The following is a 24214-nucleotide window of genomic DNA, read 5'->3' on the forward strand; positions in this document are numbered from 1 at the left end:
AAAGATGCTGCACAGGAGAATGGGAAATGTACCTTGTCGATGTAGTGAGTCTGGTAGGTGTCAGATGCCAATGTTAATGGCTGTGGGGTGCACATGGCTTTGCTCCTGGAGTATACCGGAGATGCTGGTGCCCGATGTCAAGATGGAAGTCTGGAGGAGCAGTCAGCAAGCTGTCTGGTAACCACTATGACTTTCATGTTGTGAATGGTCACTGCCTAGTTTCTGTCCAGTAATTTGGAGAATAGGAATCTGCTTACTAAAGAAGCAAGATTAAACAGTAATGAGGGTCTCTCACCACTCATGAGCAAGAATCTTGTCTTGCATCCAACACCCAGGGAACAAGCTTTTGGTGTCAGCATCAGGAAAATATTTGTTGTATGTACTTTAATGATGTACATGAGAGTGTTGATGAGGTCGATTGGGGTGGGTGGGTGTGATGATAAATAAGTTGACCAGGTGTTTAATAGTGAGGAAGAAGGTTTTGGGTTAGATGAAGGAATAAACAGGCTGGTAAGATGAGCAAATAAGAGGTAGATGGAATTTCACCCTGAAAAGTGTGAGCAATGTACTATGAAAGCAGTAACAAGACGATAGTACGCAATGATTGGCAGGACACTGGGAAGCTCAGAACAACAGATGGATCTTAGGATGCTTGTCCACAGATCACTGAAGGTGATAGGACATGTTAATAGTGTATTTAAGAAGGTAAAAGGGGCACATGTCTTTATCAGTTGTTGCATAAATTATAAGAGCAGGGAGGTTACGTCGGTTCTGTACAAAACTATGGTTAGGCCACAGCTGGAGTATGATGTGCAGTTCTCGTCGCCACTCTGTAGGAAAGATGAGATTGCACTGGACGGTCAGCAGAGGAGATCCACCAGTATGGTTGACTGGGTTGGAGCATTTTAATTATGAAGGCATGCTGGACAAACTTGGGTTATTTTCTTTCGATGAAAGATGGCTGAGAGGTGACCTGATTGAGGTGTATAAGATTTGGAAGGGTATGGGCAGAGTCAATAGGAAGGAGCTGTTCCCCAGAGTTGAAAGGTCAATAATGTGGGAGAATAATTTTAAAGTAGAAGTTAGATGTTTAGAGGGAATTTAAGGAAAATTTTTTTTGCCCAGAGGATGGCGGGAATCTAGAATACATTGCCTGGAAAGGTGGTAGAGGCAAGAAACCTTACTACATTTAAGAAGTATATGAATGATGAATTTGAAATGGCATAGCATTCAAGATTATGGGCCAAGTGGTGGAAAGTGGGATGAGTGTACATAGGTCAGTGCAGACTTGGTGGGCTGAAGGGCCTCTTCTGTGTTGTATGGTTCTGAGGCTCCATGATAACACGTCCAATTTTCCCAAATTTCTCACCATGGCCCATGTTGTTCAGAGGCTCGGAAGGTTCTATTCGCTGATTTTAATTATTCCTCCACGGGTGGTGGTGCATTCAGCTGCCTTGGTCATAGGTTTTGGAATTCCCTGCAAAACCTTTGTTTTCTCCCTTACTATAGTAATTCTCATGTTGTCAGCCAGGTGGACCTCATAAAATGAGTTCCCTGATTGAGACTGTTAATCTGATCCAGTCAGGGAGCCCTGGCTGACCAATATAAGCAGGAGTGTCAGAGTTTTGTTCACTCCGAGAGCTGGTTCTGACGGAGCTGGATGGGTGTCAAAGTCTGTGCATGTGTAAATAAAGGGTGACATGGTGACAGGATACAGGCCTCTGTGTAGTTATTCCACATTCTTCCTTTAAAATCTCACGTCCCTGATCAAGACATTATCTATCTGCACAAATATATTCTTTAATGGCATGTGTTATATTTACTTTTATTATGCCTTGTGAAGTGCCTTGAGATGTTTTACGATATTAAGGGTACTACAGCATATTAACGTTTGTTGTTATTTCAATGCATTATACAGTGTTCTGATGGGACTGACTCCTGAAGTACTGTGTTCACCTTTTGGTTTCTTATCTGTAAAGGATATACTTGTCTTAGAAGGGTTGCAGTTGAGGTTTACCAAAATGTTTTCTGGCTGTCCTGTTGAAGAGATTGAGGAGAATATGCCTATACTGGGGTTAGAAACATGAGCCATATTTTCATTGAAATAAGGTGGATATTGAGAGACTGTTTCCCCTGATCTCATTGTCTCAAGGTAAGGAATTGGTTGTCCTCAACTTCAATGAGAAAGAATACCTTGTTAGATTTGTGAACTTTTGGTTTTCTCCACTCCAGAGAACTGTGTCTGCTCATTCTGTTGCATATACTCAAATTATTAAGACTTTGAGAATCAAGGGGATCAAGGGATATGGAATAGGGCAGAAAAGCTGTTGACACAACTTCAACCTTATTGATCTTATTGAGCAGTCAAACAGTCTCAAGGGAATTATGGCTTACTCCCTTTTCTTAACTTTACTGTTTTCCTTAATCTTGACCGTTGAGATGCTACATTTGGCTTTTGATTTCCATGGATGCGAGAGGAGAGTCGAGACGATCCAGGGTTTCTTCTGCTTACTACCTTCTGGGGAGCCAAGTGCAGGAGGATCCTAAATTTTAACGCAGGCTACACTGAATTGGCTGATGTGAATACAAATAATGGTAATGGCAATAACAATGAATGCCTCAGTTGACCTCTTCTGTCTTCGATCTCAGAGAGGAATGTAGCATTCTGTCTGATCACTTTTTCAGTCAAAAAACAAGATTTATTTCATTTGGTGCTGGTGTGATTCCCTTCTCATTGTTGTGATTGGTGTTGAAAATTAAAATATGGCCTGAAGATCTTAAATAATTGACACCAGTTTGTAGATGGCAGAGAGTAGTGCAGTCTATGAATACAGAATGTTTTCTTTTGATGTGCAGGTAGCAAATAGAAAGGACATGCTGTCAGCCTAACAGTTCAAGATAAACCATTAATAAATAATCAAGATTTGCTAGAATGCTTCACCTGTTTAAATATTGCAGCAAAGCAACACTGTACGAGAAAATTTATCTCCTGGAGAAGGTTGCTCCAAAAGAGCCAATAACCCACAGTGGCAATGCAGCCCCTTGTCACTAATTAAAACAGGGAAATTGAAAAGCCGAGCAAGAAGCTTTCTAAACAAGCCCGAAGATGAGTGACTGACTTTGCCATGATAATGAAACAACACTACTGCAATAGCCTAAAGAAGAAATACAACACAGAAATGCTGCCAGCAGAAAAACCACCGTTCATTGTACAAAGCACAATGTGTCCTTTCATTACTGTTTGCTTTGATGTTTCATTTACAATCTGTGCTGTTTGTTTTTATTTAGGAATACAATGTGGAATTAAAGCAAAAGAAGTTACTGATGATAATTTTTGAAATGAACTGAATTAGCTGTACTGTCGCATGTACTCAATGAGTACAATGAAAAGTGTATACATTACCACTTACAGCACCATCTTAGATACAAAGGTACCTAGGTGCAGCTTCTTTAGTTATAAGATCTGCGAAAATAGAGAAATAAAATGCCCAGCATTACAGAAATAAAAATCCAGAACAGTGGCCTGCCAACCCACTCCAACCTGTCACCTTGCCTCCAGTCTACCCTGGCTCCAGACCACATCAGGCTTCACCTTGAGGATCATGAGGTTGGAAGATTGCTCCAGACTGCCACACTGGGCCCAGAAGATGCCACACCAGGGGGTAGCCCGGCCACTCTGAGAGTAGAAGAAAGCCAATACCATGCACAATTCAGCAACTTTCCGTGTAAGGAGGACAAGTTCAGCCAACATCCACGCTCCTAAACGATGTGATGACCTGTGCATGGTGTCTAGGGATGGGATAAGTCAGGGCAATGTTAGGCTGAATGCAATGTCGTTCTCCGCATAAGCACTACCACAACCTTCCCCAAAAAAATACTTAGCATCAAAGTCGAGTGCTGCCTGCAATCATGTCTTGGCTGTTGACTCTCATGCTTTTAGAATGGTTCTTTGGGCAACAGCCGGGCAATTCTGTGAGATGTATCTCACCTAGATTCAGCACCTTCAAGCAAGGAGAAAAGCAAACCACCAGTAACACTCAATTAACAAAGGGAAATTGCCTCCATCATATAGCCTGATAGAAGTCTTGTAAAACAGAAAGTAGTGCCCTGCCTCTGAGCGAGAAGTCCTGTGTTCAAGTTCTATAGTAGAACTTGAGGACCAAGGAAAGTGTAATCATTATGTTTTCAAACTGGAAAGTATCAAGTTTTAAATTCTGCCAACATATGACACAGACAGGCGGTAAGTGTGGGTGAAATTCCTAGTCAGCTATTTGCTGTGAAGAGCATTGGAGTGTTTCTTGTCATGATCCACAGGTCAACACTACAACACCATGGAAACTGTATGTCGCCACTCCACTTAACAATCTTAGGGAAGGCTGAATGGCCAGTGTCAGTCAAATTGGTGCCAATTTCTTGGGATTCAATCCTTGATCCAGCTGAGGGTAGATTCAGAAGCTGCCTCCTTGTCCCACCCATGTTAAAGATTGTGGTGCTATGATTTGGACATAACTTTGGACAAAGAGCTAAAGATACTCTAGTATTAGCAAAAAAATCATGGTCCTGGGGAGGAGGTGGGCTAGAGGTGAGGGGTGGGTTCCCTACTTCATAACTGATTTTTTTTAGTGTGTGAATATAAAATGAAGACAGATAAATTTTCTAAAGAAGGGTCTAGGCCTGAAATGTCAGCTGTCCTGCTCCTATGATGCTGCTTGGCCGGTAGTGTTCATCCAGCTCTACACCTTGTTATCACAGATAAAACCTAAACTTGTAAAATCCATGTCATTGTTCTGAGTGCTTTATGCATTTAGGTGCATTCCACCATCTCAATCAATCTCAAGACGGCTGGAAACTTAAAATGTGATAAAGGAAGTTTGACTATTTTTAGAATATGCAATATTTAGAATGTGCAAGCATTTGGAATGTATCAAAAGAATCTTTATGTTAAATGACGCATACAGGCAACTTTGCATATCACAAGCAACTGAAAGCTAGTTAATGCGTTATGTAGCCTGAATTATTCATCTGTGTTAAGCATTCACTGAAGCAATGACCCAAATATAGTTCTGGTAGTAAGTATACTTTAAAGAGATGTCATCCCTGTTCGCTCGGAAAGGCAAAAAGCTGCAGCAGCCCCCTGGGCCATTAAGGAAAAACGATTCTGGATAATTTCTCTCTGACACTCTGAAGCCAAAAATCCAGGACATGACATGGAACAAGTATTTGCTATGAGTTAGATCATGCCTGTCTGCATGCAATACCCAAAATTATCGTGGGGACCTTGATTATGATAATTACTGCTGTTCTAGTGCTGTTAGTTCAGTGTTTGGTGTTTAATTTGCAGATTTTGTCGGTGCCTCATGACAATGAATTATAAATTACCTTTTCTATCTGTGGTTTGTAGAGCTCTGCATTGATTCAGCAACACTCCTTAATGCTATAGTTAGAGATTTGACATCTATTCCCAGATTAAGGTCAAACTCTCCCCTCTTTGTCCGAAATCTCCTCCAAAAAGTTTACTTTTATTTGTATTTATTTTCAGCTTTAGTAAAGTCAAGTACCCCAGATGCTTCATGGGGCAGTGTCAAGCAAAATTTGATACAGAACCACCTACGAAAACATTAGGGCAGATCAGCAGCTTATTCAGAGAGTTTTTGTGGAATGTCTGAAAAGAGGAGTGGGAGGTGGAGAGTCAATCGAACTTCTGAGCACTGAGGAAGAAGCATTCAATTGAGGAAGTTTCCAAATTCCAATCATAGTCTCTCTTCCAGGCAGTTCCAATTCTATAAGTTGTTTGCATTGAGGGCTAGAGAGGTGGGGGAGAAAATACAGTCCCACTCACAATCATTGTCCAGAGACACTTGCTGTAGAGTGCATTGACACCAAACGAAGGTAAGGTCAGTCTAGCCTCTGCTGCACCAGGATAATACTAGAACATCAGCAGATACAGTTATCAGTGAAATTTGAAAGGAGGTGGCTTGATATGTTGCATCCCTGCTTCTGAACCAGAAGCTGCAGATTCAAGTTCCACTCTGGGGTTTGATAGCTAAGAAAGGTGCATTCAGAACATGGCCGAACAGTTATCAAGTTGTCAGTCCTCCCAACGGACATCAACAGCAGGCAGCAAGAAGAGGAGGGTTTCCTGGTCAGCCATGTGATGGAAAGAAATTGGGGTTTCTACCATCACCGTTCAGCTCCAGAAGACAACATACATTTCTTTATTTATTTAAATGTGAAATGTGGCATCACTGACAAGGCCAGCATTTGTTCCCTTTTTCTAATTTTTCATGAACTAAGTGCCTTGCTGCATTATTTCAGAGGGCAGTTCGGAGTCAACCACACTGCTGGTGGTCCGGAGTCACATATAGAGCAGACCACCTGCAGATGTTAGGTATTTTGCTGCCCTGAACATCATTAGTGAAACTAATGGGCTTTTAGGTATTTTCTCGATACATCTGTTTGGAGTCATTACTACAAACCTCTGGAGCAGGTGGGATGTGAATCCAGGCCTTCTGGCTCAGAGGTATGGTCACTATCACTGTGCCACAAATGTTTCCAATTAGCTAGTTTTACCCCTTTTTAACATTCAAGATCTACTAATTGAATTCAAATTTTGCCATCTGCTATAATCAGAGTTGAACTCATGTCCCCAGAGCATTACCTTGATCTCTGAGTACCAGTCCAGTGACAAATCCACCACCTCCCCACATGTAAAAGTGTTCGTTGCCAAATCAACTCAGATTCCTTAGGAGATGGAAGCTGCAGTTGGTTAGACTGATGTGGATCAGTTGGCGCTAACAGTACAGGATTTAATTCCTGATAACAAGGTGTAGAGCGGGATGAATACATCAGGTCAAGCAGCATCAGAGGTGCAGGAAAGCTGACATTTCGGGCCTAGACCCTTTTCTTCAGAAAATCTGAAAAAAAATTCTGAAGAAGGGTCTAGGCCCGAAATGTCAACTTTCCTGCTCCTGTGATGCTGCTTGGCCTGCTGTGTTCATCTAGCTCTACATCTTTGTTATCTCGGATTCTTCAGCATCTGCACTTCCTACTATCTCAGGGTTCAATCCCTGTTATGGAGGCAGCAAATTTGGGATTTATCTCTTTACCTTACCTGTGGTGGGGGCTGCAGCGTGTTTCATTCAGAAAGCTAAAGAAAGGTTGAGCAGGCTGTGGATCTTCTCGAAAGAACTGATAGGAGAGCAGAGAAGGGTCTTGGTGTCCTGGCCAGCATTTCTCCCTTGACCATTACCAACAAACAAAGATAATCTGCCATCCAGCTCAGTGCTGCCTTTGAAAGTTTGTTAATGCAGACTGACTGTCCAGTTTGTCTTTTCCACAATTGACACTGTGCATCAGAAGTAATCCATAGTAAAATAATTTAAGTAATAACCGGCATTTCTTTTGACAATCTTTGATGATTGCTGAAAACCACATTTATCAAAAGGCCATTTGGGGCGGTGTTGTAGGATGCCATGATGATTTTACTGATATGTGAAATTCTGGGGGGCACTTTGGTTAGCACTGCTGACTCACAGTGCCAGGGACCGGGGTGCGATTCCACCTTCGGGCTACTGTCTGTGTGGAGTTTGTACATTCTCCCCGTGTCTGCATGTGTTTCTTCTGGGTGCTCCGGTTTCCTCCCACAGTCCAAAGATGTGCTGGTTAAGTAGTTTGGTCATGCTAAATTGCGCATAGAGTCCCAGGAATGAGTGGGTTAGCCATGGGATATGTGGGGTTATGGGGATAGGGTAGAAGGTGTTTCTGGTTGGGATTCTATTCAGAAGATCAGTTTGGACTCAATGGGCCAAACGGCCTGCTTCCACCCTGTAGGGATTCTATGGTTCTATGTAGGTTCCTGAACATGGGTGACATCAAAATGCAATAAATACAACATATGTGTTTGACCATGCAGCCCCATGTAGTATATTTGCTCATTAGAGCACCATGGCTTCTCCTAATGGCAGAGTATGAATAAAACTTATAGCATGTCTGATGCATATGGTAGAGATTGGAAAACCATGTGTACAAAGGAATTGGTGAAAGCACCAGAGTTATGCAATGAACTGGTTTGAATTGAAACGCGTTGCCTGAAAGGTTGGTGGAAACTGATTCAATAGTAACTTTTAAAAGAGAAGTGGTTAAATACTTGTAAAGGAAAACGTGTGCAGAGCTAGGAGAATTTGGGACTCATTGGAAGCTCTTTCAAAAGATTGGTGTAATGGGCTGATTGGATTCCTTCTGTGCTTTATTGTGCTAGTATTTTAGTGCCAGAATAATCAGGTTCAGTGCATATTATAGAAAGTATCAACTTTACTGTACATTTGAGGGAACAACAAACATTTCTGTTTGAGAGAGAATGGCAAAGCAGCTCAAAGGTTTAGTGCAGAGAATATCAGCTCAAATGTATATAACAAACCGTTGTGTACATTATAAAGAATAGCAGCCCAACTGTATATTATGGACAGCAGCAGATCCTGTGTAAATTAGAGAGAATATTAGGTCCAGTGTATACTGTCAGCTCACCACTGAAATATCCACTACTGAATTACCTTCCACTTCTATTATATGGGAGCTTTCGGAATCTTTGTCATTTTCTTGTGATAGTTCCTCTATTAATTGTTCCGATAGCATTAAGTGTAGTTGCACCAAAATGTTTGGTCCACAAGGGTTTGTTGTTAGACCCATATAGATAAGCACCTATAGTTCTGCATATGAGGTAACCATAGAGAACCAGAATGAAACATCATGAGGCAGTCTGAAAGTGTGACATAGAGAATAGAGAACTCCATGTGTGAGTTTGGGAATAGCAAATCCCATGTACACATGTTATAGAAAACAGTAAACTACAGAGGAAACTATATTCTCTGAATATTGTAGAGAATTGGCAGAATCAGCAATGCATGTATTTTGGAGAGTGCTTTATATTGAAAAACAACTATGGAGAAAAGCAACTCTATATGTCTTGTAGAGCCATTGCAGACCCAGCAATTTCTGATTTGCATATGTGTAACATGATGAATTGGAAACCTTGTAGTACAACGAACTAGAGACAATGGAATCATGAATAACAGCCCCTCAAGTGTGGTGGATTGCAAATTCTGTACTATAGTGAATTATAGACCCTTTGCAATATTGAATTGTAGTCCTTGTCTACTATAAAGGACTGTACTCTTTCTACCAGAGGAAAAGCTGACTCCATATTGCAGCGAATTGCAGCACAGTCATATGGCCAATATCCATTGTAGACAACTGCAGATGCCTTTTACAGAAAGCAGTAGTCCCTTTGTAATAGTCAATCGCAAATTTCACATAACAATGATCTGGAAAATTTGCATGAATCATTTGATTCAATTTCTGCTTTTTGGAGCATTCTCTTGAATTAATCTTACTCAATGAATATTAATTTTCAGTTCTTTCATTCAAGTTTGTAAACTGTTGAGATTTAGTTCTTCACATTTAAGTGTCAGAATCTTTCCAATATACGGTCCAACTATAGAGGTTTTTTGCCATTTTTTTCAAATTGTATTTGCTGGCCATTGTATTCGCTGTATCTTTCTAGAAGTCCCACACATCCTTTATTGACAAAATAAAATGATATTTCTCAAAATTCACGTGTTTATATTTCATGTTTCTATATGCATGTCTGCTTTGATGAGGTTCCGCCTTAACAGATGAAAACCCAGCACTTTGCTTGCAAGGGTCCAATCCTGCGGTCATAGCTTCAGGTTGGGCCTTCTGTCTTGCATCAATGACAACAAGATGTTTGTGTTCCTGTTCTTACGTTAACGGTCTCAGAGTGTGATTAAATGTTGATCGCTTGTCCACCAGAGGCCAATCACAAAGTGATTGATTCCCTCTGTATGAAGGTGGCTTTTTATCCTCCATTTTCTCTGATGATGCCATAACACTGGCCACAACTGGCAAGCCTTCCCCCTTGCTTTGCCTTCTTGCTAGCCCTATGTTGTCAACCTGCATTCTCCGATGTTGAGTTTCAATGCACCCTGAAGATGCATATTTCGCAGTGTCTTGAACTCCAGTGGCATTGTGTGTGGAGTAGCCTTTGAGTTATACTCATATGTCAGGCTGTCGTAGTAGTGGTACTTCACTGCATTTCCCTTGTGGTCCTTAGGGAAAGGCCAGAAGCCATAGAGATGGATTTCATCACAGAACCGAGTGGCAAGAGTATACATCAAGAGGCCAGTGGTGGGACGTTTGATTAGGACCTTGTTGGTTAACCAATACCTAGGAAGAAGGAAATCAGTTACTTTACCAATGCATTACAATTTACATTGGCAGTCACAGAAATTATATCATTAATATATACATATCAGGAAGACTAAATTGCGGGGGAACTCCTCTATGCACCTCCCTGCAGGCAAAAAAAATTAGTTTGCTCAACTTGCCTGTTGTGTGACATACCAAGCGTCATTTGGAAATCCATATACACAATATCAACAGCACTACCCTCAGAAATCCTCCCTGCTACCTCATCAAAAAAAACTCAAGCAAGTTAGTTAAATGCAAATTAATTCTGAAAAATCCAAAATAGAAGCAAACCAGTGTACTGTGCTTGCTGGGGACGTGGGAGATCTGGAGAAGAAAAGCAGAGTACTGGAAAAGCTCAGCAGGTCTGGCACCATCTGTGGTGAGGCAAATTCAAGCAGACTTGCCATAATTAGCCTGCATTAGCGTAAGTGACTACAAATTTTGCCATGAATTATCCTTTCTAGAAACCTCCTACCACCAAGATTAAACTGACTGGGCTTATCGTTATACTGATTTTTGATAAAGGGCACAACACCCAGAATTCTCCAATCCTCTGGCACTGCTTTTGAGCCTAAGGAAAAGTGACAATTTATTGCCAGTGCCATACACAGTTAGTGCATTCAGGACAGTGGCTACATAAATGCAAGAATTTCCTTCCACTATAATCTCCTTATGAACTGTCCACATTATTTTCCAGTTTCTATCAACAGGCTTTTCCACTTCTCCATTTCATCTTGTGTTCTCTGTCCAAGCTCTAAGGCTCTTAATGAACTAAGCTGTACAGGCATATTAGTGTAACAATTAAAGCCATCCCTCCAAGGACAAATTCTCCAGCTGCCATGATTCATTTCTCTTACTGGCTCTTATGTTTACAGGTATTGAGATTCATAACAGACGTCGGTCAAAGGCAGGTTGAAGTGAAAGATTTCCCGCTGACAGTGTCAAAACCTCTGGTGCACACTGTTGAGCTTTGCAACAACACACAGTCAATCTGAAATGTTATAGTTAAAACTGGACATCGATCTAGCTTGCTTGGTATTATTGTGTAGCTGGTCTGAGTTGCTAGGCAACTGGGTCTTAATGGAGCCTGAACAGCTTACAAAGCTGGCTACCGAGCAATTGCCAATGGATTTCTTTCAGCTTAGCATTCTAGCCATTAACTTAGGAGGAGAATAGGTTACTTATAAAGAAGTCAGGGCAGAGACTAAAGAAGATGAGCAGAGGTTGGAGGAGATCAAAATGGAAAATGGGAAGTAGAGTTAGTCAAGGCAGAGTGCACATCAGATATCTGATACGAACTTCCTTGTTCTCTTTTCTGTGAGTTAACTCTTAACCCACAAAAAAGGTTCCCTTTTAAGGTTCAGAATTTTAAACTTAAAGCATTGAGGATCAGGAATTAAGAATGTTTAACAAACTTCACTTGTTGAGTTGGCCAGCAAAAAGACTTCCAGAAATTTACAAGTATTTTATTGCTAGCCTATAGTTTAGCACAAACCCCAGTTATCACCTTTCCCTTCTGGACTGTCTTCTGGTCAATAAGCTAACTCTCCACTGGGGAAGAACCCCACACTGGAATACATAACCAAATCAGCACCACCTACTCACAAGTAACCCCAGAGCTCTCCTAGTTGACCCTTAAAAGAATCTGCATTTCCAACACCAACAAGACAGACCAGAAAAAAAAAAGACTAAAACATTGAGATTGGAGTGAGAGATAGGTGATGCAGTGGTTTGAGTGAACTGAGGCCGAAGAGGGGATTGTTAAGGTCATCCAGAAGAGCATTGGAATGATCCAAACTGAACATGACAATGGCATGAATGGTACTATGAAAAATACAAGTAACTTACTGCCTGTCAAACACCTTGCCTTGAGACACTAAAAGATGCAATATAAACATAAGTCTTTATTTCTTCAGGTCTTCTATTCTTACTCTGCCAGTTGCTATAGCATTGCAGAGCAGAGGGATTATATACCAATTCCAGTGTATCTGGGGAGTTGAATGCATGGCCAACTATGGTGGAACGAACAGCGAGGATAACAGGAGAGAGAGGAAGATTGTGTGCCGATGAGAGTGAGAGAGAGGAAGATACAGCATTAGCAAGGGCTGAAGAAATGAAGCAATTTGAACGCAAGGACGAGAAGCAGGAATGTGACCTTTGGAGGAAAGAAAAACACCAGTGAGAATGGTAAAGGATGAGGCCCAATTTGAACTGGAATGGAGGAGATGGGGAAGAGTACCAGTTTGAACTCAATGTGTCAGAGGTGGGATCCCTCACGGATAAGGTAGAATGTTGGGGACAATGGGGTGTGGAAGAGAACAATTATTCCAGGAACTTAAGGGGATTTTTGATCATTTTGATTCTGCTTTTATTTTCAAAATGAAGATTCAATGGTGCTTAAAATGAATCAGCATGCATTTAAGACAGGTGTTGCAAAGCCATTATATCCCAAGCACATCAATCAAATAATTAGATTTCAATGAATGCCACATTTATTATTGAGGAGCCAGCTACACTCTTTTGGAATATTATTTTTAACACCTAAATACCAGAAGTTTAAAACTTAAAGTAAATTAATTCCTACTAGCATTCTAACATTTTCTCCTCTTCAGAGTCAACAATGTAATGTTAGCCAACAAATGTTTTCCTGATTAGCTAAAGAATTAATTTTGTGAATTTGCCTCAGAGCATCTTGTTATAAAGCCAAGTCAATCCACATTGTTGCCAAGTCTCATTATGTGCCGAGGTGTTAATATGATTTGAAGCTGGAAAACTGTCCGTGTTTGAAAATGATTTGTTTTCAGTACATGACAAGTAATATGCCGATTTAAAAAAATCAAGAGTAGGAAGGCATGGGACTCATTACAGCAATATTCCTTTGACTGCTGTAGCCAGCGTAGTCCCCAGAAGTTCATTCATGTTGTTTGGAAGTTGAGGAGAGATGTTCAGCCATTAGCTAATGTATATTGTCAAAGATTCACACAGGAAGGAGGTAGGGTGTGGTGAGGTGAGGGGTAGATTCCTGTAATTGTGTTGTTTTGCCCTAAATGGTTGTGACCAATTGGCAAAAGGCTTCTCTCAAATACCAAAGGGTTAGAAACACTGTAAACATGGCATGTGTTTGCACAGTGACAACTAAATGCAATGGATGAAAGCCTCCCCAAAAAGATTTATTTTACCTCTCCTTTATTTGTGTCACCATCATAGATTAATATTTCTATTTCACAAACATTTGTATGAATGTGGTTAACAATATGATAATGACCAGATAATCTGTTTTTATAATGTTGATCAAGAGATAAATATTGGTCAGGACACTAGGAACAACCTCCCCACTCCACTTCTAAACAGTAACACAGGGGATGTTTTACATCAACCTGAGCAAACAGTTAGGACCTTGGTTTCACATCTCAAAGGAAGGACTGTACCTCTGTCAATGTGCATGCTGGAGGGTCAGCTTTCGTTTTTCATCTGTCTCTGCTTCCGATCACATGGCCATAAACTAGGCTTTATCCAAACTTCACTTAGATCAAAGCCCATCTCTACCAGCTCACCTATTCTGGAACACTTCGGTCTGATTTCACTACATCTAGTCTGGAGGGGGGTTTGGATTAGTTCAGTTGGCTGGATGGTTGGTTTGCAAAGCAATGTGATGCTAACAGCATGAGATCAATTCCCATCACCAGCTGAGGTTACCATGCAGGAGTCTTCTTTTCAACCTCTCCCCTTACCTGAGGTATGGTGGCCCTAGGTTAAATCACCAACAATCATCTCTTTTTAATGAGAGAGCAGCCTAATGGCCTGGTAAGACTATGATGACTTGACTTGACATCTAATCTTGATTATACAAATGCTCTCCCAGCCAGGCTCCCATCATTTACTCATTGGAAACTTGAACTCACCTGAATTCCTGCTCTCTGCATTCTAACCTGAAGTAAGTCCTGCTCACCTGTTATACCTGCATGAACTGACTGCCATTGATTTGCAAACTGGCAAACTGCTCAGTTCTTAAAATATCATCCTTGTTTTCCAATCCCTCCATGTTCTCGTGTTGCTCACCATCCCCTCCTCTCCTATATCATTGGTGGCCATACATTTCAGATTCCTGGGCCCAGTATCTCCCTAAGTGGGTCTACCTCTTTCTCCTCTTTAACAATACTCTGTAGACCACCTCTTCAAGAAAAGTTGATTTTCTGTCCTAATATCTTCTTACATGGCTCAGTGTCAAATTTTGCCTTTTAACATTTTACTATGTTAAATGTGTTATATAAATGCAATGTATTATATGCTTAGCTTGATAATTTCAGCTGTTATTGGCCTGCTGCCCCTGAACAAAGCAGGGGATGAATCTATAGGCACATTGACATGGTCAGATGTGAACGCCAGGACCGATTGTATGAATGAAACGGTTGGAGCATAATGACAATGAAATAATCAGGCACAATTCATTTTTCATTTTTCAATTCACTTTTCATTCATTGCAATGGATAGACAGTTCTGTGTAAAGTTTGGCATAGATTGTGGCACTCTAGCCCACAATCCCTGCTGAATTATAGAGTTCTAGTCACACTCCAGGTCCTGAGGGCAAAAATCAAAGCTGACGCTGTCCCAGTATGTCTAAACATTTTGTGTTAGTCACTGTTTAAACAGTTTTAGCCAAGCCCAATGCTCCTCCACCTAACGAACGTATGCACTTGACATGACCATCAGAACTCTCACATTTCTAAAGTATAGTCACTGCTGTAATGTAGGAAACACTACAGCTAATCACACACACCACAGACCCTCACTGTCATGTGATACTGACCTGCTAAACTGTTTGTATGATGCTAATTGAGGGATAAATAGAGGCCAGAACACTGGAGAGAACTCCCTCATAATCTTCAAAATAGCTCATCAGAGTCGATCATGTTCACCTCAGGGCAGACTGAGCCACAATTAAGGTCTCAGATGAGGAGAGTGATTTTTACCCCTTGGAACGTTTCATCCACTGATTAAAAATCTTTGTCACTGGAGCAGTAGACCAAGTATTGAGATTACAAAGTGTGGAGCTGGATGAACACAGCAGGCTAAGCAGCATCTAAGGAGCAGGAAAGCTGATGTTTCGGGCCCAGATCCTTCATTAGAAAAGGGGGAGGGGTAAGGGGTTCTGAAATAAATAGGGAGAGAGGGGGAGGCGGATTGAAGATGGATAGACGAATAAGATAGGTGGAGAGGAGACAGACAAGTTAAAGAGGCGGGGATGAAGCCAGTAAAGGTGAGTGTAGGTGGGGAGATAGGGAGGAGATAGGTCAGTCCAGGGAGGACAAACAGGCCAAGGGGGCGGGATGAGGTTAGTAGGTAGGAAATGGGGTGCGGCTTGAAGTGGGAGGAGGGAATAGGTGAGTGGAAGAACAGGTGAGGGAGGCGGGGACGAGCTGGGCTTGGTATGGGATGCAGTGGGGGGAGGGGAGATTTTGAAGCTTGTGAAACTAAGCGGAGGCTTGGGGGCTGCTTTGCAGAACACCTAGGTTTGTTTCGCAATAAACAACTGCACCTCCCAGTCGTGAACCATTTCAACTCCCCCCCTCCCATTCCTTAGACAACATGTCCATCCTGGGTATCCTGCAGTGCCACCCGCAGGTTTCAGGAACAGCAACTCATATTCTGCTTGGGAACCCTGCAGCCCAATGGTACCAATGTGGATTTCACATGCTTCTGCTCGTCCCCTCTCTCCCTAACCTTTCTTTCTCTCACCTATTCCCTCCTCTCAGCTCAAGCCGCTCCCCCATTTCCTATCTACTAACCTCATTCCGCCCCCTTGACCTGTTCGTCCTCCCTGAACTGACCTATCTCCTCCCTACCTCCACACCTACACTCACCTTTACTGGCTCCATCCCTGCCTCTTTAACTTGTCTGGTTCCTCTCCACCTATCTTCTCCTCTATCCATCTTCGATCTGTCTTCCCCTCTCTCCCCATTTATTTCAGAACCCTGTTACCCTCTCCCATTTCTGATGAAGGGTCTACGTCCGAAACGTCAGCTTTCCTGCTCCTAAGATGCTGCTTGGCCTGCTGTGTTCATTCAGCTGCACACCTTGTTATCTCGGATTCTCCAGCATCTGCAGTTCCTATTATCTCAAGTATTGAGAGCTTCTCTTTGGTACAAAGAATTTTACTCACTCTGATTCTCCCAGAGTCACAGAAATATACAGCAAAGAAACAAACTCTTTGGTCCAACTCATCTATGCTGACCAGATACCCTGAATAAATCTAGTCCAATTTTTGGCCCATATCCCTCTTAAACCCTTCCTATTCATATAACTGCTCAGATGCCTTTAGAACATAGAACATAGAACAATACAGCGCAGAACAGCCCCTTCGGCCCTCGATGTTGCACTGACCTGTGAACTAATCTAAGCCCCTCCCCCTACACTATCCCATCATTATCCATATGCTTATCCAAGGACTGTTTAAATGCCCCTAATGTGGCTGAGTTAACTACATTGGCAATCTATTTTAGGTTATAGTCACTACTGTTTGATAAGCAAACGCTGTGGCCAATTTATATGCAGCAGAATCCCACAAAAAGAAATGAATGCTCAGAAAATCAGCTCAGAAATGTAGCTGAACATTAAATGTTAGCTATGATACCGAGTGAATCTCCTGCTCTTCTCTGAACAGTACCATGTTCCACCTAACTGGGCAAGTACAGTTGATTTTAATTTCATAATTGTGGCAAAAAGATCAAATATAAGAAGATATGATTAGTTAGAGAGAATAGGCTATAATAGACCTGGCATTGAGTAACAATATAGGATTAATTAATGACCTTATAGTGAAGGCTCTTCTAAGTAATGGTGATCATAATATGAGTGAAGTTTATATTCAGCTTGAGGGAGAGAGGACTGTGTCTGAAACTAGTATGTAAAATGCAAACAGAAAAGAAACATAAGTTGATGGAAAAGCTCAGCAGATCTGGCAGCATGTGTGAAGAAAAACCAGAGTTAACGTTTTGGGTCTGATGACCCTTCCTCAGAAATAATGGTGGATAGTAAAGTGTTGGTTTATATGCAGAAGATAGGGTAGGGGATGGGCTAAGCAGCAAACAGTAGGTGAGCATTGAGCCCAAAGAGAAAGAAAAACAGTTGGACAAATAAAAAACGGATAACAGTCTGGCTAGGATGGTGGACAGCTACTAATGGAGACTATAAATTGCTAAAGAGAGATAATGTGCAACAGTAGACTATGTGATAACAAGGCTTGGTATGTGGTGCTGGGGATTAGGACATGGGAGAGTTTAGGCCCTAAAATAATTGACCTCACTGCTGAGTCCAGAGAACTGCAGGGCCCCCAAGCGGAAAATGAGTCATTGTTCTTCAAGCTTGCGTTGAACTTCCCTGGAACACAGCGGCAAGCCAGAGACAGAGATGTTGGCCAGGGAACAGGGTGGTGTGTTAAAGTGGCAGGCAACAGGAAGCTCAGGGTTTTGTTTAGCAAGCAGTCACCCCGTCTACATTTTGTTACTTTAAAACATTGTAATCTTACCAGCCTTCACCACTTCCTCTGGCAGCTCATTCCATACACGCACCACCCTCTGCTTGAAAAAGTGCCACTTAGGTCCTTTCTTTATCCTTTCCCTCTCACTTTAAACCTCTGCCCTCTAGTTTTGGAGTCCCCCACCCCAGGGAAAAGACCTTGTCTATTTACCCTATCCATGCTCCTCATGATTTTATAAACCTCTATAAGGTTCACCCCCCAGCCTCTGATTCTGCAGGGAAAATAATCCCAGCCTATTCAGCCTCTCCCTATAGCTCAAACCCTCCAGCTCTGGCATCACCCTCATAAATCATTTTTGAACCCTCTCTAGCTTCACTCTTTGCTAGCTGCCAGATCCTCCATGAATGGGCAATGGGCAATCTGTCTCTAACTTTTCAAGCATCTCAAATTTTGACACCTTCACTTTAATCTCATTATTTTCCACTGGGAATGTGACCTAATTAACTGGCGGCAAGCTGTAGCTTGTTGCCAAGAACATTGTGCACACAACAGAAGCTAGACAAGTCTGTCTGATGAGGCAGTACTCCCTCCGGACAGCAGGAACTTTACAATCGGAAAACAAAGCAAGCTAACAGCTTGGGGCTGGGTCACAGGACAGATATGGTCTCCTTAGCAGAGCTGGAACTCACCCCCGCACAGCATGTAGGAGCCTCAGCGATGGGTAAGCGGTTTGCACATGGAGCTTATGCTTTATGATGAGATTGTTGACCCATTCTACTCGCTCCTCTCCCCCTTTAGCCATAAACGCAGGGATCCAGAGAATTCCGCCATCCAACATTTTTAGCCGATGAAGCAGCTTCTCCTTCCATGTTTCGTTCTTCAAATCTTCGAACGCACGCTGCACCACTGAAGGGTTCATAGTTACCAAATCGGTCTTCAACCCAACGTCTTGTGCATACTCTTCCACTGGGGCAAGATTGCATCTTTGAAAAGAATAAATCTGCAAGTTAATCATTTGCAGTTTTCACAACAGCATATGACTTTTCACCCTGTCTGGACTGGAACGACATATATTAGTGTGAAATAAGAAACCGCCTTTGACCCATCTCCATAAATGGCATTGAGTCTATAGTATCAGTTTGCCTCAGCTGACAATGTTGAAGATTCGTGCCCTATGGTCAGGATTTGATCATACAATCTCACTGCTGCTTTTATTGGGCTCCCAAGGAAATGCTGCTGTGTCAGTGGCACTGTTCCTTTGAATGTGGTGTTAAATCAAAGGGCCACTTATGTAGTTCATCAAGCATTTACTGATTACAATCTGAGGAAGAGCTTAAAGTATTCTCCTGGCCAAATGCTTTCAATCAGTACAACAGAATATTATTAAAAATGTATCCCTCTTCCCATCTTTAACAAAACCTTTTCCCTCAAATTTGTTGTTCATTTGTTCATGGGATGTGAGTGTCACTTGCCAGGTCAACATTTATTGCAAATTGCTAATTATCCTTGAGAAGCTGGTGATGAGCAGCCTTCTTGAACTGCTGCAGTCCCTGGGATGTAAGGACAGCTGCAGTGTGTTTGATGGGGAGTTCCAAGATTTAAACTCAGTGGTTGGGAAAAAAAACAGCAATATAGTTTCAAGTTACTTTACTTTCCTGTGAAACATGTCAGAAGTCACGATTCTTGTCTCGGCCTCATGCTCTTTATTTCTCTACTCCTGAGAAAGGATTCAGTCGCTTCCAGTTGCGATGGAAGCATCTGTACCCTGAATCTTAAACTTACTGTTCTCTTTCAAGATGCTGAAGAAAAACTGTGCATTTCGAACATCATCAACCACATTGTGGTAATAAACATGATTCCAAAGGTGGTTACAGCTCTCAACAGTTATTGGCCAACTCATTGCAGTATTAAAGGCTGTTAGTGGTCTGGGAGAATAAGAAAAGGTGACGGGTATCAAGGCAAGAGATGAGGACAGTCCCTGTTACCTACAGCTGTCAATCCACTAAACTGATTTTGGCTCCAGGAATTAATCTCAAAGTAACTCAGGAATAAAATTACCAGAACATTACAAATTATGTCTTAATTCTCTTTAAAACTTTCCACTCACTAATGCAAAAATTTGCATGGATGATAAATAAAGGCTGTTTGATTGAGAATTAAAAACCATAAAAACCAGTAACAATGTGTTTGATTGCTTCTCACTTGGCAAGGGAAGATGGGGCACTGGGATGTCAGATATGTTGGATGACCAATGGTGAGAGTATGGGGGCAGCACTGCTGGAAGGACTTGTACTATGGAAACTCCAGGAATGGAGCTGGCAACCATTCTGTTTTCAGTTACCACAGATTTCGCACCTTCTAGGACCGTAAGTGAGGAGGTGGAACTCACCAAGGATCCAAAATGAACAAGCTGAGCCAATGATTCTCTGCAGGGACCCAGAAGAAACGGAACACATAGATACTTTTTTTTACTTTTAAATGATGCAAACAAGATATAAAAGAAGCTGGTGCAGAGACAGCTTTCTGGGGGCAGATGTTAATTAAAACTTATTGTACTTAGAAAACAGAGTCCCATGAGCATGTTTCTCCACTCTGTGAGATCATAGTGATCTGTACATCACCTTCGTTCAACCAAATTGGAAGAAAGGAAAAGAAAGAGAAAGCAAGAAAAGAATTTATTGAAGTATCTTTCATATTGTACAGAATATTGGAAATGTACAACAGGTCAGATAGCATCTGAAAGAGGAATTAATGGAACGTCAATATAAACTGGTTTAGTTCAGCCAGCAGCTGCATCCTTGAAGAATCAACACGACCAGAAGATGAAGAAAAGAAGACAATTAAGAACAATGGAAAAGGCCAAGAGTTCAGACATTCCAACTGCTTTCATAAGGATGTCTTAATGGATTGAATTGGCAGCAAATGGAATCCAAGATGCAGGAACAAAGTATAAAGCACGGAAAGCTATGGAAATCCTGATTACGGTCAGCTCATGAACAATAAATTGACTTTGGAAAGGTAGCTCTGTAACTATGAGGACCTTTCCCCGATTTATAGAACATAGAACATAGAACATTACAGCACAGCACAGGCCCTTCGGCCCTCGATGTTGTGCCGACCTGTCATACCGATCTCAAGCCCATCTAACCTACACTATTCCATGTACGTCCATATGCTTGTCCAATGACGACTTAAGTGTACCTAAAGTTGGCGAATCTACTACCGTTGCAGGCAATATCTTTTGAATTGTTAGAAGAAAATGCAGACTATTCTGGTGAAGATTTAAATTCCCACAGAAGTGCTTTTGCTGCTTAATGGTTAAGCCAATTAAAACTTCATGATGGGACTTAATGCAATATCATCAAATCTGTGCAGTTCATAATCCTTCAGTCTTGAGAACATGGCATATCATCAAAACAACCCAGAAAATGTCAAATATAATCATTGGCTTATGGGAGACCCTGATCAACCAAGCAAAGTGGAGAATATTCATTCAGAAAGTCACAGAGCAGACCTGAAAGACTTCATCAAGACTTCACACAGTGTCAAAGATGAGCCATTGGACAGAGCGCATAATCCTGTAACCAAACTCCTCAACACTTCACAGTAGCGTTACAAGTGGCTTCTTGCCTTTATGACTTTTCATCTCCAGCCAAACTACTTCCACATCCTAATCTCAAAATTAGGTCACCCCTCTATATTATGCTCACAATATCATGAATCAACAGAGCCATGCCCCTACCTCTTCCTAGTTTCCTATTTTCCTGAAAGTCATCAAACCTGCAATATTCCAATCCAAATCTATGTCTCTGTAATGGCTATCAGATCGCTCTTATTTATTTCTGTTTGCACTACCAATTAATCTGTTTTCTTCCAAATGCCGCATGCATTCAGATATAGACCCTTGAACTTTATCTTTTTGTTACCTTTGTAACTTCAGCTCTCAGGTTTCTACTCTCTTCCAACCTGTCAGGGTCTAGTTATCATTCTCCATATTAATAACTTCCTCTATTGCCTTGTCTCAACTCATCGTTATACCTCCTCCCATTTCTTCATCCTATAGCATCAACATGCCCTCTTTATTTCTCATGCTTATGTAGCTTCTGCTTGACTGTGTCTATATTATTCACCTGAGGTATTGTAGTGAATTCCACATTCCCATTGCTGTTTGAGTGAAGATGTGTCTCATGATTTCCCAATTGAATGTATTAGTGGCCATCTCTTAATTATGGTCCTCTGTGCCTCTGTATCTTAGTAATAATATGATGACCATAAAATCCATACTATTCCCTAAAGCATCAAACCAAGGCTAGAACAAATTTAACATAAGTGCAGCGCAATGACTCAGTGGTTAGCACTGTTGCTTTGCAGTGCCATGTACCCAGGTTGGATTTCAGTCTCAGACGACTGTCTGTGTGGAGTTTGCACATTCTTCCTGTGCCTGCGTAGGTTTCCTCCCAGTGATCCTGTTTCCCCCCACAGTCCAAGGATGGGCAGGTTAGGTGGATTAATGATGGGACATGCAGAGTTACAGGGATAGAATGGGAGGATGGGTCTGGAATAGACACTCTTGGGAGGGTCAGTGTGGACTCAATGGCCTGCTTCCACACCGTAGTGATTCTATGATTCTCAATTCAAAAATACCAGAAATGAAGTCAGAATTTTGTTTGCCAGTTTTAAAGAGTTTAGTATAAGCTGCCTTTACTAACTGCTCTAGTAATTTGTGTATCTGTATTTTACCTTAATATAAAATGAATTAATACAAGATTGATAAAGGGTATTCCACCTCAGTGTAATGGATATTCAATCAATCTAAAGTTATTGATAATTGAATAAGTCAATCGCTGATTGCAGTCTTTGTTGGTTAGTAAAACACAAACTACATTATCATCGTTACCAAGTACAATTTAGAATACAAACTATTTTGTCACTTGGTCGTGCTTAACTTGTGGAGTGCTGACAAAATTTAAAATTCAAAGCTCTACTTGCACAGTTTAACTTGCTATTTCCTTTGAAATCCAGTATTTTTGCATCTGTCCTCAAGTTTGCAAGATGAAAAGCTTCAAGAACATATCTTGTTTCTTTCAGCAATACGGTCCATCTTGCTCTTTGAACTAATCATTTTCTTCTTCATGGGTTGCATCACATTTGTTGCCTGTCCCTGAATGCCCTAAAATTGAATGGTTTGCTTGGCTATTTCAGAGGGCAGTTAAAGGTTAACTGCAGATCTGGAGTTACATGTAGGCTAGACCAGGTATGGATGGTAGAGTTCCTTCTCTAAATCACAAAAAGAAAAAGTGCCATGTTTCTGACTCGGAACTCATGAAATCACCAGGGAATTAAGCTGGGATTCCATTCAAAGGATTCCAAGTATCTTCTTTTAGCAGTTTTAATACAACCAAGCACCTCAATATCAATATGTATGTGTTTGATGATGTTTGTAGTGTGCACCATTTTTCTAAGTATTACCTTATCACAAATTGGTGATCGTCAATCTCTTGTCCGCAGCCACTCTTGAGCAGAATGCCAGAATTTCCTACAATTGCGCACTGTTTGAAATGCTTATTTTTCATTGGCGATGTCCTTGGTAACAGCTCGTATAGACTATGGGATATATTCAGGGTCCTGTCCCTGTCAAATATATAATGAATAATATCCCCTGCCTTCAGTTTGCCCTTCAGAACCGAAATGTCCTTTTCTGCATCCAGAAATTTCAGTATGTCTTTTCTAGGAATGGAAAAGAGGACAAAGTACATGTTAAATGACAGTGAAATGAAGGTTGAGATTGCGGTATATTTAATACATTTAGTATTACACTACATGCAAGTTACATCTTGCAGCAATTGGTCCAGCTCAGGAGTAACACATTAATTATAGAAGTGTGCACCCTAGAATAATATCATTCATCTCTTCATGTTTCTGCTAGCCCTTTGAAATAGCTATCTGATCAGTTTCACTCCTTTATTCTTTCCCCATAATGCTGCAGCTTTATCCTCCTGATATATACCAATCCCTTTTGGAAAACACAGGACACAAGTAGTAGCATACATACATGAAGCAGTGTATTAACATGCATGAGCCACTTTTGTGATGTACAGGGCATATTGTAACATTTATGAGGCAATAGTATTATTACATACATGTTGCAGTATTGCAGTATAAAGGGGATTATTGTAACATATGTAAGATCACCCCCAAAAGCAATGCAGGTCACACTGTGTCACATATTAGACAGTGTTTTACTGTAAAAGCCCCAAAACCATGAGACACACATAATCACAATATAAATCAGGAGGAGACTTAACATACATTACACGGAGCCTTAACATTTAGACACAATGACTGTACAGCATCTCTACTGCTCCTAGTAGATGGAATATTAACTCAAGAAGTGGATAACCATCAGAAACAAACGCAGCTTCAAACAATGGTACCAACATCCACAGAATGCCTCTTTCACCCCTCATCAGG

The 24214-nt window shown here is 41.3% G+C and overlaps 1 protein-coding gene across 4 annotated transcripts in view; it reads right to left on the reverse strand.

Annotated features, from left to right (window-relative positions):
- Window positions 1-8247: 8247 nt before the first annotated feature.
- The window catches only part of st8sia2 (ST8 alpha-N-acetyl-neuraminide alpha-2,8-sialyltransferase 2), a 44533-nt gene continuing 28566 nt past the window's right edge, over window positions 8248-24214 (reverse strand). For all 4 annotated transcript variants that reach the window (XM_059639273.1, XM_048562528.2, XM_048562529.2 and 1 more), the window contains 3 exons: window positions 23213-23470; window positions 18433-18726; window positions 8248-10242 (listed from right to left, as the gene is read on the reverse strand). In XM_059639273.1, coding sequence (XP_059495256.1) covers window positions 9957-10242; window positions 18433-18726; window positions 23213-23470 — 838 coding nt within the window. In that variant the 3' untranslated portion in view covers window positions 8248-9956. The remainder of the gene's footprint in view (window positions 10243-18432; window positions 18727-23212; window positions 23471-24214) is intronic.

The sequence above is a fragment of the Stegostoma tigrinum genome, chromosome 33 (assembly GCF_030684315.1).
Source record: "Stegostoma tigrinum isolate sSteTig4 chromosome 33, sSteTig4.hap1, whole genome shotgun sequence".
In the NCBI taxonomy this organism is placed as follows: domain Eukaryota; kingdom Metazoa; phylum Chordata; class Chondrichthyes; order Orectolobiformes; family Stegostomatidae; genus Stegostoma; species Stegostoma tigrinum.